The following is a 15753-nucleotide window of genomic DNA, read 5'->3' as shown; positions in this document are numbered from 1 at the left end:
TATTGATTAATTGGCTAAATTGTGCCAACAGTAAAGAAACAACACTAAACTATTACTCATACTTAAAACCATTTGTGTGGTGCTTTGTCCTCCACCACATGTGATCCCAGTTGAAGTCTGTACATACAACAAGAATGGCATCAAAATAATTATCTGCCAACAAAGTTATATCAAATCAGCATCTCAGTTTAACAACATCTCAGAGCTAAATCTGCCCCAAGGGCACAGAAGTTTATGTGGATTGTTTACTGTCAGAAGAAAGAATTGTCATTCATCCTGAAAAACCTTTACAACTCAACAATGTTTTCACTGAACCCCATGCATTAAACATACAAATGTGCTCTTTGTTTGGGATATTCTTGTTACTCAAATTAGGAATTAACTAGAAAAGGTTTCAGCCTGAACACATCATCTCTAAAGTGACATATTGAGGAGGAAGCATCATGTGGTAGGAGTTTTTTCATCGATAGGGGAGCTCATTCAACTTCAGTATATATAGAAAAAAAGAAACATCACACATGAGAGGGAAGAGACATTTATTGTAGGTTTTTGCTGTCAAACCCATTGAAAGGTAATTATAGTTGTGAACACATTCTCCTGTCCTCAGCATGCCTTGCTTTATTTCAGTAGTATAATACAGATATTTTGTCATCAACTTTTAAAAATCAGCTTGGAATGAAACATAGTCACCAGTTACCATACATTTGATCAATTTGTGTTCAGGGTTTACCTCGCCTCCCACTTAATGGCCATTGGCGATAGGCCCCAGATCCCCGCAACTCTGCACACAAACTGGTGTAGCTAAAGGATGGACAATCAATTTTAAAGGGCATACAAAGGATTAGTAAGCCATTGCAAAGTTTGTCAGTTCATTAAACCCTTTAACAACAGAATAATTATTAGTTCTGTTTATATTTTTAAGGAATCATTTGTAATCAAACTAGATGTGTTCAGTGGCATAAAATACTAACAAAGGCACTTTATTTCAATAATGGTTCTTATGGAAATGCTCTCAAAGTGAAGATTTGTCAGTATAATTTACAACTGGACAAATTAGTTCTGACAATGTAATAATTGTTCAACAAGTTCAATTTTCTTTTTAAATGAGACTTAATTTAAAAGTCTTTGTGGATGAATAAGTCTTAGGTTTCAGTTCTCAGTAATTTAAAGAGTTGTATTTTCAGGAATGTGTCTATTTTTACATCAGCTACTGAGTGCTTGACATGTACATTTTTAACTTAAAAAGAAGGGAGAGTGATAAATTATATGGCACATCTGAGAAGATGCATCATATGAGAAATTATAGTTTCCTTTATGACTTTTTATAGACACAAACTTAATGATTAATAGGCATTAGAGATGCAGATCTTAATCATTTCATTTTAACAGTAGCTTTCTGATGAAAACTGAAAATGCCTGAATTTACTAATACAAACAACATGACAGAATAATTAGTTGCAAGTGGTATTCACCAAATCAGTTCTTGGAAAACCTCTGTTAGCTAAAAGCATGTTGGAGAGCATCTAAGAAGTGTTTTTGCTGTGTTGATACAACCCCGGCCAATATAATCAGTAACAATGCAGCAAGTGGACAGTAATGCTGAAGACAGGAGAGCAAACACTTTTTGTCCAAGAATTTTGAGTGAGATTGGTGTTTATGTGTTTTCATTAAGTGTGTGTGTGTGTGCGTGTACACGTGAATGACTGAGTGAGACAGAGATGAGGTCAAATCCGAGTCAGCTGGTGCCAAAAACTGGACGGCATGAAGTTTTCCATTTTGTCTGCAAAGAAGCCCAGCGGTGCAAAGAGTGTGCTGAAGAACTGAAAGTAAAGAAAAAGCAACACAAAGCCTTAATTCATCGCACCAAAAAGATCCTCGGATTTTATGTCAAGGAATACCAAAATATATTTAACTTATTATGCATAGATAATCAGGCAAGACTTAGGCCAAAACAGCTCTATTTGTAATGACACTAATGGTCAGACTTCAGAACAGATGAAGTGACAACTACATCTTTATCAACCATTTAAATTCATGCTTCCTGTTCTGTACTTTTAAATAAATAAGTAACGTAACCTAAGTGTTCCTTAACTTTTTTGGTTCTGAAAAAAAAGGCTGAATATGAACAGAGTTAAGGGGTAGGGCCCACTTTTTTTAATCAAAGGCAAAGAAATACAAAAAAAAAAAAGTCAACATGTGGGGAGCATGCTTCATAATTCAGACTAGGGAAGGACAATATAGAAGACCTATATATCATGTTATAATGTCTTTCCCGAGGTATTGTTTTTGACTCATTCATGCATGTTTGAAGAATCCTTGAATCTCCCGTGGCAACCTTTTAGATGTTCCTAAACCCCTGTAAATCCGAGGGGCTCACACAATGTGCTGCCTATTTCCACAGAACTCCACCTTGGAGCTTCAGTCAACAGCTGAGCTTCCACCACACAGATCACCCCTCCCCAGCACCTCCCCCACTGACTAGTTGCAGCAGCAATTAGCAAACAACTGGTGAAACTGCATCTGCTGAGCTCTTGAGAAAGCTTGCAAAAGGTATCATGGAAAAGCATTGTTGTGACGACGTGTTGAAGGTAGAGTGTCGGAATGCTCTTAAAGAGACAATATCAAGGCTTCGGATACACCTATGGTGTGAAGTCAAATTTCTAATCAAGTTATGTTTGATATATACACCATTTTCATAGCAGTTGAAGGTAACATATTTGCATGATTGTGCTAAAGAAGGGTACTATGTGTTAAATACATAATAACCCCCTTTAATTCAAAATCCATTCATACTTGTAAAGGGGTCTCTTTATATAAAAGCTGGTTTAGGAATAAAAATGAAAAAGAGAAAAATAAAACTGAGTCCATAAAAGGCCCTGGAAAAGCACTGAACATTTTCTAATAAAATTGCAGTATCTTGAAGAGTTGCTGATGGACGTTGCATTCATGATTAAGCTACGTAAGTTTGATTGATGCGTTTGACACATCAATAATTTAAATAAAACAGTAAATCATCTTGTAAAGCCAATCCAATTTAATAATATAAATTAATTCAACTTATTATGCATGACAGATACCCATAAATAATAAAACCTGCAGACTGTAATACAACTCTGCAGTCATAGCAGCAGCTTTACTAAAATCTGTTTCTCCTCAGAACGCAAAGCTAACCTCTGAATTCCTCAGTTTAACAGTTTCATGCTTTCTAAAAGATCATTACACAAACCAGGCACACTGGGTGTTAAGTAAAACTCTGCCCTCGAGTTTTAACGAAACAAAGCAAAGAGCACGACATGTTCTCTATGGCCTTGTTTCTGTGACGAAGGAAGGCCCAAAGAGTCTATGTAGTCAGACATAATAAACAAGTCAACCATAAACAAAAGATTACCCCAGGGTTCAGAGTGTGGTTAAAAACAGTTAACATTTCTGTAACAAATAACTGTAATAGGAACCCATTCACACATTTATAACCTTTAAAGGTTAGGCTGCCGTGAAGCTTATGGTACTGGCAGACATTGAAGACAGAAGCTGAAAGTCATGTATTTTCAACAAAAAGCCCATAAATTAGCAAAAGATAACTGACTAACTTCTAAATAATTAATTTAAAACATTTAAAATCAATATCAATAGATGTTCGTAATATGACAGAGTTATGCAGTGACAATACTTACTGCTTTGGCAAAAACACCCATGAGCTCAGGAAACTGATGTGTGAGCATGGCCAGCATGGCAGTGAAAGAGCAAAGACCTGCTGTGAAGAGTATGAAGAAGGGAAGCTCTTTCTTTGGGTATACAGACACCTCATGAAAAGCTGGAACAAAAATAAGAGAAAAAGACACCCAGAAAGTTGTTATAAAGAGAAGATAAACCCTTCTAGACCAGGCTGAAGCTGCTGAAACGTACAGGGGAGCAGTTCTCTGTCTGCTGTTTCTGTGCATCCTGGGTAGGGGTAAAATAGGTGGCCCTTTTCCAAGGGGTATGGAATTATCCGGAAGGCTGAAATGACAGACACTGGTTATAACAAAGATTTATCCAAGACATTAGGAAAATATGAAAAAAATGTGACAAAGAAAAAAGGACATATTTCATAGAATTAGATAGCAGTAAAACAAGAATACAAAACGTGATACATACTGCCCTCCCAGGTGCAGTGTAGCAGGTTTAAGGCTCCTTCTGCTCTCTTCCAGTGTTGAAGGTGGAAGAAAGCGTATGCTACTGCCTCACTGTCCCCCCTCTTTAAGATGTGCTCTGGAGGCAGAATCAGGCTCTTCATCTCTAACAAGTACTATAAATGGGGAAATAAAAAAAATTATGATAATGTTAAATGTTTGTCTTGCATGGTCTCCAATTCGTTTTGGGGTTTGAGCACAAGTCAGAGTCATATGATGCTTTGCAAAAAACCAATACCTATTGAACATTGCCCCATTTTGTCCAAAGCACCAATGTACCTTATTTGTATTTTATGAGATAGACCAACAAAAAGTAATGTGAAGTGGAAATATGAAGTGGAAGGAAAACTATACATCATTTTAAAAAGTATTACAAGTAAGGAGCTGAAAAGTGTGGCGTATATTTGTATTTGGCCTTTTGTTTTGAGTGCTTCTGGGGAACATCTCTACTAAATTTTAACATATTAAGACTTAAAACTTTGTAAGTTTGTTTTGGTAAAACTGCTTAAGGTCAGTCAGATTGGATACATAATATCTGTAAATATTAATTCTTAAGAATTGTGACAGATTCATAATTGGATTTAAATCTGTACTTTAACTAGGCTGTCTAAGCAAAATAATATGCTTTGATCTATCCATCGTATTGCAACTCTGGCCATACCTTTGACACAGCCTTAAATCTTTTGCAGCTAACAAAAGATTTAGGTTTTTTTTACCCCATAAGTCTATTTAGCTAAATCCATCTTCTCACTAATTCTACCAATTTTCTCAGAGTAAAAGCCTTCCTACAGCATGATGCCACAATCACCATACATAAAAAATAGACATTTGTTTCAAGAAAACAAAACTGATATAAAAAGGCAGGAAAAAGATAAAGCATTTGGAAACATCACCTATGTATTTTATGTGAACACAGGAAGTGCATATTTCAACCCAATTATAAATTAAAGTTGTACAACCTTGTTTTCAAATGAATGCATCAATGTATTTGATGTGGTGTAATATTGTATCTATTTAAAAAGCTTAAACATTTTAAAAATCTGAAATACTTTTTATGTAGTTTCAGTAGTTTACTTTTATTCCACTAATAGTTTCTCAGTCAGTACTTGCCTGAATCGAATTGAGCAACTCGTCCCGCTAAACTCCCTGCAGACTGAAAATATATTTTCATCATGTGAAGTATTTGTGAGGTATTTTTGAGAGCCTTGTTTTGCAATTGTAGAGAGGGGAGAGGCTGGGGTGTTCCCAAGCTTTCTGTTATTGTTCATTTTATGAATGTGTAACATGCCCAGATCAGCCCCCTATTCTTTACCAACTGCAAGTTTGTTCAGTGACTTAGTTTTGACCACTGAGTTGATAACAGCTGACAAAACAGGCAGTCTGCCTGAAATAACAGATGACAAGCTTCTTGAAATACAAGTAAAGGTGTTTTGTTTAATGTTTTTTTATGTTTTTCTGTCATATATATTAGTTAAATTATGCAATGTTAAGGAAGTCACTATTAGCTGCACTATGATGAACCTGCCACTCTATAATTTACCTCTGTGGTGCCAAGTGTAGCAAGGGAGTCTGCAGAACAAAACCCCTGTGCAAGGCTGGGGGCCCCCTGGGCTGGATTCCCAGGCGGCCAGCATCACAGAGCTCTGGATCTCAGACTGACACTTTGGGAAGGTTGGCCCAGAGTTAATCCTGTCTAATCCCCTCCATGGTCAGAGGCTCAGCCAACCAGCCTGACCATGCTGCTTCACCCCTCGCCCCCTGGATCGCAGCCTGCCCAGTCAGACCAGGCTCATCCTCCTCTTTCTACAACTTCTCTTTTCATTTCTCTCAGTTTGACAGTCACACAAGGTATACAACCACTCGTGTTCTCTATGCTGTTTTAGTCTTTCACATGGATGTGAAAGAATCAATAAGAATGTGTAGCATGAACATAAGACAGTTTTCAAACATTGCTATGAAATGTTTTTTTGTTGTCTTCATTAAAGCACTGGAAACAAATATGCTCTCCCTCTATTATACATCTGTTTTGTGTTTCAATGACAAATAAAAAAAACCATGGCTTTAAGTAATAATGTTCAAGCATTGCCTAGCATTTGACATGGCAAGCATACACAATTTGAATTACAGCAAAGCCAGACTGCCAAAAAACTATTTGGACTTGCCAAAATATGATATCAGCATAGCAACTATGCTGATGTCATAAATATCATACATGCCATAAAATCCCATAAATATCATAGATACAATCTGGGAAAAAAAATTACCCAAGTACCAAAATTTCACAACAATATCCCATTTATGACATGACCTCATCCTATGTGAATCTTATGCAGGCATTCAGTCTGCACTGACTGTGCATGTTTCTCTGCATGCTGAACTCTTGAACTAATGTCAACCTGGTCTACATTTTGATTCAATCAACTGATTGTACCTTTATCCTAGATAATTAGTTAATCATAAAAGGTGAGTTATTTGTGTGGGTTTGTAAGTAGGATTGGGTGAATCTGGCTTAAATGTAAAGCGCTTTGATCAACATGAACAGAAAAGTGTTGCCTACATTAAATCCATATCTCATTTACAAACATAATACACATACTTAAAATATGAGAAACCCCATAAAAGTCATTTAATTTTCTGAAACTTTGACCCAAATAGCATGTAGTTTTAATTCACCAATAAACATGGTAAGACAGGAAATTGTGTTAAGGCAGATTTTGAAATCTCTTCAATATGAGGAGTTGCTATTCATAAAAAATCGTTCATCAGAAATGTAGGCTGCATTCATCCATTGACAAAAGGTCAAAAAGCATAAAGAAAAATCCATTTAAAAATAAAAATCTATTTTGCATATTTGTGTCTTAAATAACCACTACAAAATAAATTTTGAAACCCACAGACAGAAACAACCCTTTAGAGGAAGGAAGGAGAGGTCAGCAAATGCAAAATCTTTCTGTAACATAATCTACTTGAAAAAGAGAAGTAAGTTTTGTTCCCAGCTTTACTTCTGTCTTTATCCATACTGAAGTGTTGTTGATAACAAGCGGAGAGTATACAGCAGACACACAGACCTGCCTCTTCTGTGTTTTAAGATTAACCATTTAGAGAGCCGCTCAGCTGTTCTTCCTCACATGCCATGGCATTAGACTTGGTGACACCTTAGTCACACACCCCACCACCACCACCCTGTTCTGAGGTCTGGCTCTTTAGTCCCAGCCGCCTCTTTGATGAAGAGATTGAGTTTCATGTGTTCTCCTTTTATCCTGGGGCACTCATAAGCCCAGAACATGACCCATAAGCCCCTGTCTGATTTTCTTCTGTGGCTCTTTTTGCCTCTGACATACAAGCAACAACGACATCAGCTTTGTAGTTGCTGTATGATTGATGGGCATGCATTTTTGAAACTTGAAATTAAAAAAAAAAACTCATTAGCATACAGCTTTAGCCAATTTTACTACAGGAAGGTAAAATACCAGAAACCTTGTAGATAAATCTGAAACTACATGGCAATCTCTATAGCTGCTCCATTTTTGCTGCCAAAATCAAACCTTGTGCATCTTTGTTTCAAACTAACTTAATCCTGTTTCTGTGTCTCAATTTACAAACTGAATAGCCTATTTTGGTGGCAACATGAAAAGTCCATATTTCTAGCTCTGACAAGCAATCTAGATCAGAGAACATTGACCAAAGTATAGTGCGATGAAAAACTGCTGTTGAAGTAAACTAGCAAAAAAAAAAAAAAAAAAGGGGGTGGGGGGATTGGATAACCCTGCAAGCTTAAAAATTAATGTGGATTGCCAAATGGAGTTGTAAATGTAAATGTAAAGCAGATCAAGGTAGCAGGGACATGTAGTTGGCTCTGCAACCATTTACAAAACTGTCGAGTTTCCGAAATACCAGTTCATACATTGGCTAAATAGAATCGGCACACAGATGGAAAAAAGAAATGAAGATTAATAGAAAACGACAAGAAGAGGAGGAGAACAAAATAGAAACCGACAAGGGAGAACTTGAGGCAAGATAGAAAACCTGAGAAGAAAAAGGGAAAGCAGCTGTGCATGAGGATGACAGCGTTTAGCCACACACCGAATTGTATGTGGCTAAAGATTACGTGTGTGAACTTTTTACTGGTTTTGACAAGCCTGAACGAACTCAAACACACTCATCATATATAAACCACTTTGTCCTTCATGAATTTATTCACCACAAGACTTCTTTAAAAACATCTAGTTAGGGCACCAAGCTGATTCTAACCACCAGACGTGTCAACAATCACAACTACAGATGGGCTCTTGGCCAATTTTTTTATCTTTTAGGATACTCTCAAAGGTCAATTTCTTTTTAAGAAATATAATCCAAAAAGATGTAATAGAATTAAAAATATTTGTTTCTAGTAATCCTGCCATCAGTTGTAATGTATTATATTAGTGTACACTATGCTATACCTAATCAATGAGAACACAATTATTTAAAAAGATAAAATTGCTATGATGCTTATTAAAAATTTGCATCATTAGGTTTACTAAAACAGCTGTCTTAATTTCCCCTGGTCTCTTTAGAAATGCTGAAAATTAATTAATTTTGTTTCATTGTGAAATCATAAGCACCGTTTGATACCTGGTTACATAAATTCACACCTGGAAATCTATCCAGTATAAACATACTGATGTGTTGAGCAGCCCCACTTGACCATATGAGTGTTGATGCTGTAGCTGGGGGCTGTGCATATCCAACTGTTGGAAATAGGGGAAAGGCATTTACCAGTTTCTTTTCCTTTCAGACATACGGTACATGTGCATGCAAAATGTACCTTTCTTTTCATTTTTGAAAAAACAAAAAAGAAAAGCCCCTCTAATTTGTTTGCTTTACTTCACAGCAGCTCTGATATTGAAACCAGAACAGGTTGTTATTAAGTCACCTGTGATGCATCCTAAATGCATCACAGGTCTGCTTTTGTAAAGTCTGCTTTTGTAAGCAGTGTTTCCCTGTAAATTAGATCTGAACAGTAAGGACACAAAAATACACTTTGATCAAAATAACAAATGCTAAACTGAAATCATATAAGGCTTTTCTGCTCATACAGTTCACTTGCTTCACATTAGGGCCAGATTCATCTATTCACATGCCGATAAGCAAATTATTAGACAACTTTGAGTTAAGTGTCTTGTACAGGGACACATCAAGAAATCTGAATTCATACCCACAATTTTCAGATTGTGAGATGACTACCATCCCTTCTGAGCCACAGTTGCCACAACAAAAAGGACCCATTCTTTGGTAAATTAGGGCTTTACTCCTACTGTTGGAAAAAAAACAATAAAACATCAATATCCGTTTATTTGTTAATATAGTTGTTTTAAGTTTAATATAAATTATTTTTGTGGATTATTTTACGCAAGAAATGTAATTACGACAAAACAAATGTATTTACATTTGCATGAGTTTTTCAAGACTCATTGATTTTTAAATCAATTTCAAATGAGTTTTCTAGAAGTGACTAATGTGTGATTAGAGTGTTTTGGATCAGAAACTGAAAGGGGACTACATGTCAGACAGAATAGTTACAAGGCATCTTTTGTAGCTCAAGAGATGAGAACATTTCTACAAAGGGCAGAGTTACAGGTGCACTCATCCATCAGACGTTGCAGACAGCTCAAAACAACACCCTGCCCCCACTTTTCAGTGTTTGCATTTTCATACCATACATTCTTATATGAGAGAGAGGGACCCAGAATTCCGGGTCAAAAAGTAAATGTTGAATGCTCAAATATATCATGATGAAAAGTGTGCTCAGTTTTGGATGAAGATGGGGCAAGGGAAGATAGGAAGATAAGAAAGCAAAATGAGGGTATGTGTTGAGAGGAGAGATGGTGACTCCCACCATCTCTCCTCATCCTCCTTCCCAGGACAGGGGAGGACGATGAGGATTCTCACTTTAAAACGAAAGTGATGTGAAACACAGGAAGAGTAGCCATTGGATCTCCAAATAAACAAACACAAAGCATGGATCCAAATTATTGTTGTTGTCACTAAGATTCATACAAACTAACACACAGATTCTCTCTCGCTCCTCTTTAGAACACGAGGATGTGTGACTGTGAATGTTTCTGTGATATTTAATCAAAAACATGTAACTGATGTAAGATTTAAAAGAGGCTTTCAGGTACAATTTCGTGATCCTTCGGTTCAATGTAAAGCCAGCAAAACTAACTACTCTCTTCTGTTATCCTATGATATTTTTTTAAACAGTACACTTAAGAAAAGAAAACCATACACCGTTTCAAAGCATTGTTAAGCAAGCATGAAATAAAAAAAATTAAGAACAGATATGCCAAAGAGTTCAACAAGGCTTGTCTGAACTGAGAATATGCTGAGATTTTAGGTACAATGACCCACACTGACATCTGCTGGTGAGTCAGCAGTATGTCAACACTGTTATCTGCAAACAGTGATCTTGATTGCTTCACTTATTGTTCCATCTGATGATTAAAAAAAATAAATATTGTTATTGAAAATGTTTCAGGTATTTCAAAATATCAAATTGTCAGGGGGTACTTCTTTTTATTTAGGGTTTATAAGTAGGATGAGTTACTAAACTATTAAGTCCAAACCATTATTTTATAGTTAAATATCACATATTACATTGATGTAAAGCTTTCATGAGGTCCATCTTATACTTATTACTGACCTTTGGCACATGTGGATTGAACTCAACAGCTCTGTGTATCGCCTCCACAGCATTCATCTCTGCTGTACTCAGCCCTCGTCTTGATGCTGCTTCTGGAGAAAACCTGAAAAAAAGTCACAGACAGTAGGTTTAAATGATATGGACAGTAGATGATTTACAAGATTAGCAACTACTTAGTTAAGACAAATAGGAACATACTTATCTGAAACTGCCCGTGCTTTCAGCAGCGCAGATGTGTAGCAGATAGTGGCAGATTTTGGCAAACTAATATCTAAAATAAAGCAGAAATAGTTTTGTGGATGTTGTACAATTATTGCGACATCTGAGCTACTTTCTACGACTACTTGCAAAATTTTCAACATTCCGTTTAGTCTTACCATCATATTTTGCGAGGACTGCTTGGACATCAGCGTACGCCTGAAGCTCCAATAGTGCCTCCAAGAGATTTTCATGTATATTTAGCATTCCCAACAATGGGAACTCTTTCATTAACTGAAATGAGATTTTAAATCATATTAACACTACATATTCTGAAATTTATTTTGTATATATATAAAAAAAATTGGACAGATATAAGTTTGTTTGAGAGAAACTCACATCTCTCATCATTTTTACTGCTTCTTTAATCCGGCCCAGTTTGCGTGCACACATGGCCAGTCTGCGTTTAATGTAAACCAGTAGATTGATATCTTTCCCAGCTGTAGGTTGCAAAGAAGATATATGTAGTATTAAAGAAGTGTTAAAAAATTCGGAACACAAGTAGGATTAAAATATGTATCAAGTAAACGGAACGAATATAGAAGAAGCTGCTAATTAGCAGAGATCTAAGTTACAGCAATATATAATGGCACAACTCTTCACAGAAATAACGAACCAACTGCAGATTAAAGTCAATACTATACACATTTGAGATCTGGTGTTGTAAAAGAGCATGCAGAATTTTACATTACACTTAACTACATCCATTACCATAGACAATTAGTTTGCTGAGTATCTTCACCAACTTTGTGGACTTGCATTTTAATTGATCAGCTTTTGGATTTCAGGAATCACTGTTCAGTCGTGCCCATCCTTACCAAAACTCAGTGCTTTTCTAAAGAGGCGTTCAGCTTCTGTGATGGTTGTGGCTTCCTCTTCTGCTAGTAGCACGTATGCAGCGGCACATCTGCACATGCACAAAAATGAACAAAAAACACCCAAAATATCTCTTTTGAATTTGACAACTAGAAACTACTGTTTTTTGCAGATGTAACCAATGTAAAATGGCATAATTTATAAGAAGGGGAAAAAACATATATTCAAGATGATTCATCAGACATGCAAACAAGCTCCTATGACACATCTGTGTGTCTCACAACAACCTTGTACTGTTATTAGTGATAGGTTATCACCAATCAAGTGTTTAAAATGTACACATTTTCTCTTCCATAGCTTTGACAGGTGATTCACAGGTCAAATACTAATGTAAATCCCTAAAAAGTATGGATTTATGTAGTGGTTTTTGAAGTTTCAGTAGCATGATCTGGGACATGATTGGCAGATGTGTAAAAGTAGAACTTACTCATGGTTCATTTCTATGGCCTGGTAAGCAGCTCTGATCCTGGCCTGAGGATTTCTCTCTCTCCATGCCTTCTGCATCACTATGGGGATATAATGAGCTAAGGTTTATTCTCATGGCCCTGAGACCTGCTTTAGAATTATTATTTTTTATAATTTGAGCAGAGAGGGTTATTTAACAATGAGTTAGAAGTAAAGTCTAACAAACCTGCATCCTCTGGCCTTAACTGTTGAGTATCTCCAGTAAAAAAGGTCTGATGATCTTGAGCAGAAAGGTTCATATCGTAGTAGGTCAAAGGTTCCTTCCCTGTCACCCAGGTGTACCTGTAGTATGTATATATTTCATCAGAAATGTAACAAAATAAGTACAATTTCTCACTCATAAATAATATATTTAATAAAATGTGGTTTCTGTCATGAATTATAATTTTCTAGAAAAATGTTAAAACAGCAGCTAGTTATTGTCATACATACCTGTTGTATTCTGCTCCTCTGAAAAGGTTTAAAGGATTTCTCCAGACCTTGCAATCTACCAAAAGCAGGACAACTTGTCAGCACATGGAGTACTAAGATTCCTACTGCTTTTAAATACATGAAGCTCATATTTACTTACCAGAAACACTGGGTCTGGAATCTGCCTCTCCATTAACTGATGAGAAGAGACCAGTCGACGAGCTGCTCTCCACACCACCCAGCAGAGGACGCAGGTGGCTCACAGATACTTGCTCAATAAATGACGTGCCATATTTGCGAAAATACCACCACTCAAAAATCTGTTCCAAGTAAAAAAAACATTGACGAGAAACAATTACAAAGCAATAGTTATTATAATCGTATGCCATTATAAATGCTAACATTAGAGAGCATGCCAATAATTCTAAATCTTAACAATGCAAAACAATCAATTAAAAATACTTATGTTTAAATAAATTCAAAAAGACACAAATAGAAGGTGGTAGATGAGGAGTTAAAGAGAAATAGCAATGTACCAAAATATGTAATAAGAAATTGAACATTTGTGAGTCATTATGTTGACCCGAAAACAAAACTTCATTTTTGGCTTTTCTTAAATAGAGCTTTTTAAACAATTAGAAAATTGTTTAAAAAAATATTGACAAGTGTTTAAAGAGTTAAATTCAGACAGAATAAAATACTTTTATAATTGTTTTGACTAAATGAAACTATCCTAGAACTTTCATTAAGGGATCATGTTTTGAAATTGGAATTTTATTACAGACATGCATCCACAGTAGTTATTAAAAGTCTTGGTCAAGTTAAAAAAAAAGTCCTAAAAATTTAAATGTGGTTCTGTAGAAGTGCACACACTCCTTTGTTCACAATTAACCATAACATTCAACACCTGCCAGGATGCAGAAATTTACCATCATTTAAAGTGTTTATGGTCAACCCTAAATAAAGTTCACCTGCTCAGTTTGGTTTTTCTTGATATTTTCTGAAGTTGCATTTTAAAGTCAAAGTCAAGGTCCACTGACAGCTCCCAAAGCACCGCCAGAGTCAATTTGCCCAAAGGTGTCATTGATAAGATATGCACAAAATTATTTTCAAGCTATTAGCACTTTCCACCTGACAAAGGAAGGTGGAAAGACAGTGTGTTCCAGAAAAAAAACAAAGTCTTAATCTCTTTAATAGGGTTGTTTCTTTTTATACCCACTAAAGATGTGCAGAACAAAAGCCCTTTGGTTGGCGATGGTGTATCCTTCAGTGAGTGAAAAGTTAGTACCGAGATAGCATAAATAAAAAGCTTTATAGTCGAGTTGGAAACTTACAAGGATAAGTCCAGAGATAAGGGAAGAAGTTCCGGTGAGAGCCACGTAGAATTTAGGAGTGAGAGTGTTCAGAAACACTGAAGCTGAAAGACAAACATGAAGTAGAGCAGTCAGATTTGTGCAACCTAAACTACATAAATGTGGTTTTCCGTGCCGTTTCTCAATATGACAATAAATGAAAGTTCAAACATAACTACTTTTTTGCATTTATATGACAATAAAATATCCGCTGTCGCATTTGACGCTATTTAGCTAATTTAACCGACTAATGTAAAGAGCATAATCATAAAATAATTAAATATCCATTAAGAATGGGAAAAATGTTAACTATCACATGATATAATGTAACTAAACAGACAAATTCCGCACAAAAGACCATCTTTGTTCGTGTACAGACCACACAAACAACGAGCTGTCAAAATAACGGCTGCTGAGATAAAAGCTACAAACCCGAAGGCTAACAGCAGCTAGCATCAAACTGCAATAATTTACCTGAAGTAAGAGTTTCCTGCAGTTTCAGCGGACTCCACACGACATATACCATAATCAGCACCATGCCGAACCAAACGAAGCATACGTAAGTCCATGACCAGGAGAGCCAAGACTTCAATTTCTCTAAAAATCCGAGAGATGGGGGATTACTGCCAATGGTGTCCTCCATGTTTCTCCGGATGTCTGTAAACAGTGGCGTCACGTGACCATCGAAGCCAAACTGCTTTTATTTTGTAGTTGCGAAATCAATTTCCGGAAATAAAATAAAATTCTGTAAAACATTTTCAAGTCAATGCCTCTTGTGTGAAGAATTTAACTGAACAAGTTAAAGGGCCATCCAGAAGTTTTGATACACCATGATGGTCATGAATGTAATATCCATTTTGGGCTTTGTGTTTCTTTGTTTTTTTTTAATGAGTTGGAATGATTATAGAACAACCAACTTAAACAAATTTTAAAAACAAGAAATTTGTCACAGAAGTTGGAAATTTCTGTTGATTTTCTTTAATCCACACAATTAAATAACCCCTCTAATATCTGGATAAACGTTGCAGAGGAATCAATGCTTCTGTAGCCATCAACACGATTCTGGAATAAATCTGGATTGATATTTTACCAAGCCAGAATTAGGGCAAAATCTGAAAGTTTTTCTGTAATTTACTGATAAACAGTGAACCAAATATTAATGAGTTTGAATGTATAATTTTACCCTCAGAGAAAACCAACTTCAATGTCTAATTGTCCTCACAATTCTTTTTTTCAGTTCATTGACATTGCTTATTATATGATCACACCAACCCAAAAAAGAGGATTTTTTTTTTTTATCAAATGATTAATATACTAAAAAAATAAACTAGAAATATTATCACAACTATGGTTGGTTTCACAGATGACATTTACATCATTAGCCTAGTGTTTTTAGACAACTTTTGTAACAACATGAAGCAAAATAACATGTAACTAAAACAGTACCTTCTTTTAAACAACCATATATTATCTTTGGTAAAGCCTGAATAATATATTTATAGAAATATATTTATATAATACATTAAATGGAGGAAAG

General features: G+C 35.8%; 1 protein-coding gene across 1 annotated transcript; it reads right to left on the bottom strand.

Moving 5' to 3' along the window:
* Window positions 1–519: 519 nt before the first annotated feature.
* st7l (suppression of tumorigenicity 7 like) lies at window positions 520–14882 on the bottom strand. Its single transcript, XM_028003208.1, has 15 exons — window positions 14691–14882; window positions 14199–14281; window positions 13025–13184; window positions 12886–12940; window positions 12620–12735; window positions 12416–12494; window positions 11931–12019; window positions 11452–11552; window positions 11232–11346; window positions 11053–11125; window positions 10855–10957; window positions 4135–4285; window positions 3904–3996; window positions 3672–3811; window positions 520–1820 (listed from the first exon to the last, which is right to left on the bottom strand). Exons 1-15 carry the CDS (start codon window positions 14857–14859, stop codon window positions 1725–1727), a joined length of 1623 nt encoding a protein of 540 aa, XP_027859009.1. The 5' UTR covers window positions 14860–14882; the 3' UTR covers window positions 520–1724.
* Window positions 14883–15753: the final 871 nt, after the last annotated feature.

Source organism: Xiphophorus couchianus, chromosome 20, assembly GCF_001444195.1.
Source record: "Xiphophorus couchianus chromosome 20, X_couchianus-1.0, whole genome shotgun sequence".
Lineage (NCBI taxonomy): Eukaryota > Metazoa > Chordata > Actinopteri > Cyprinodontiformes > Poeciliidae > Xiphophorus > Xiphophorus couchianus.
The sequence above is the reverse complement of the archived record's forward strand: the minus strand, read 5'-3'. Positions and strand labels throughout refer to the sequence as shown.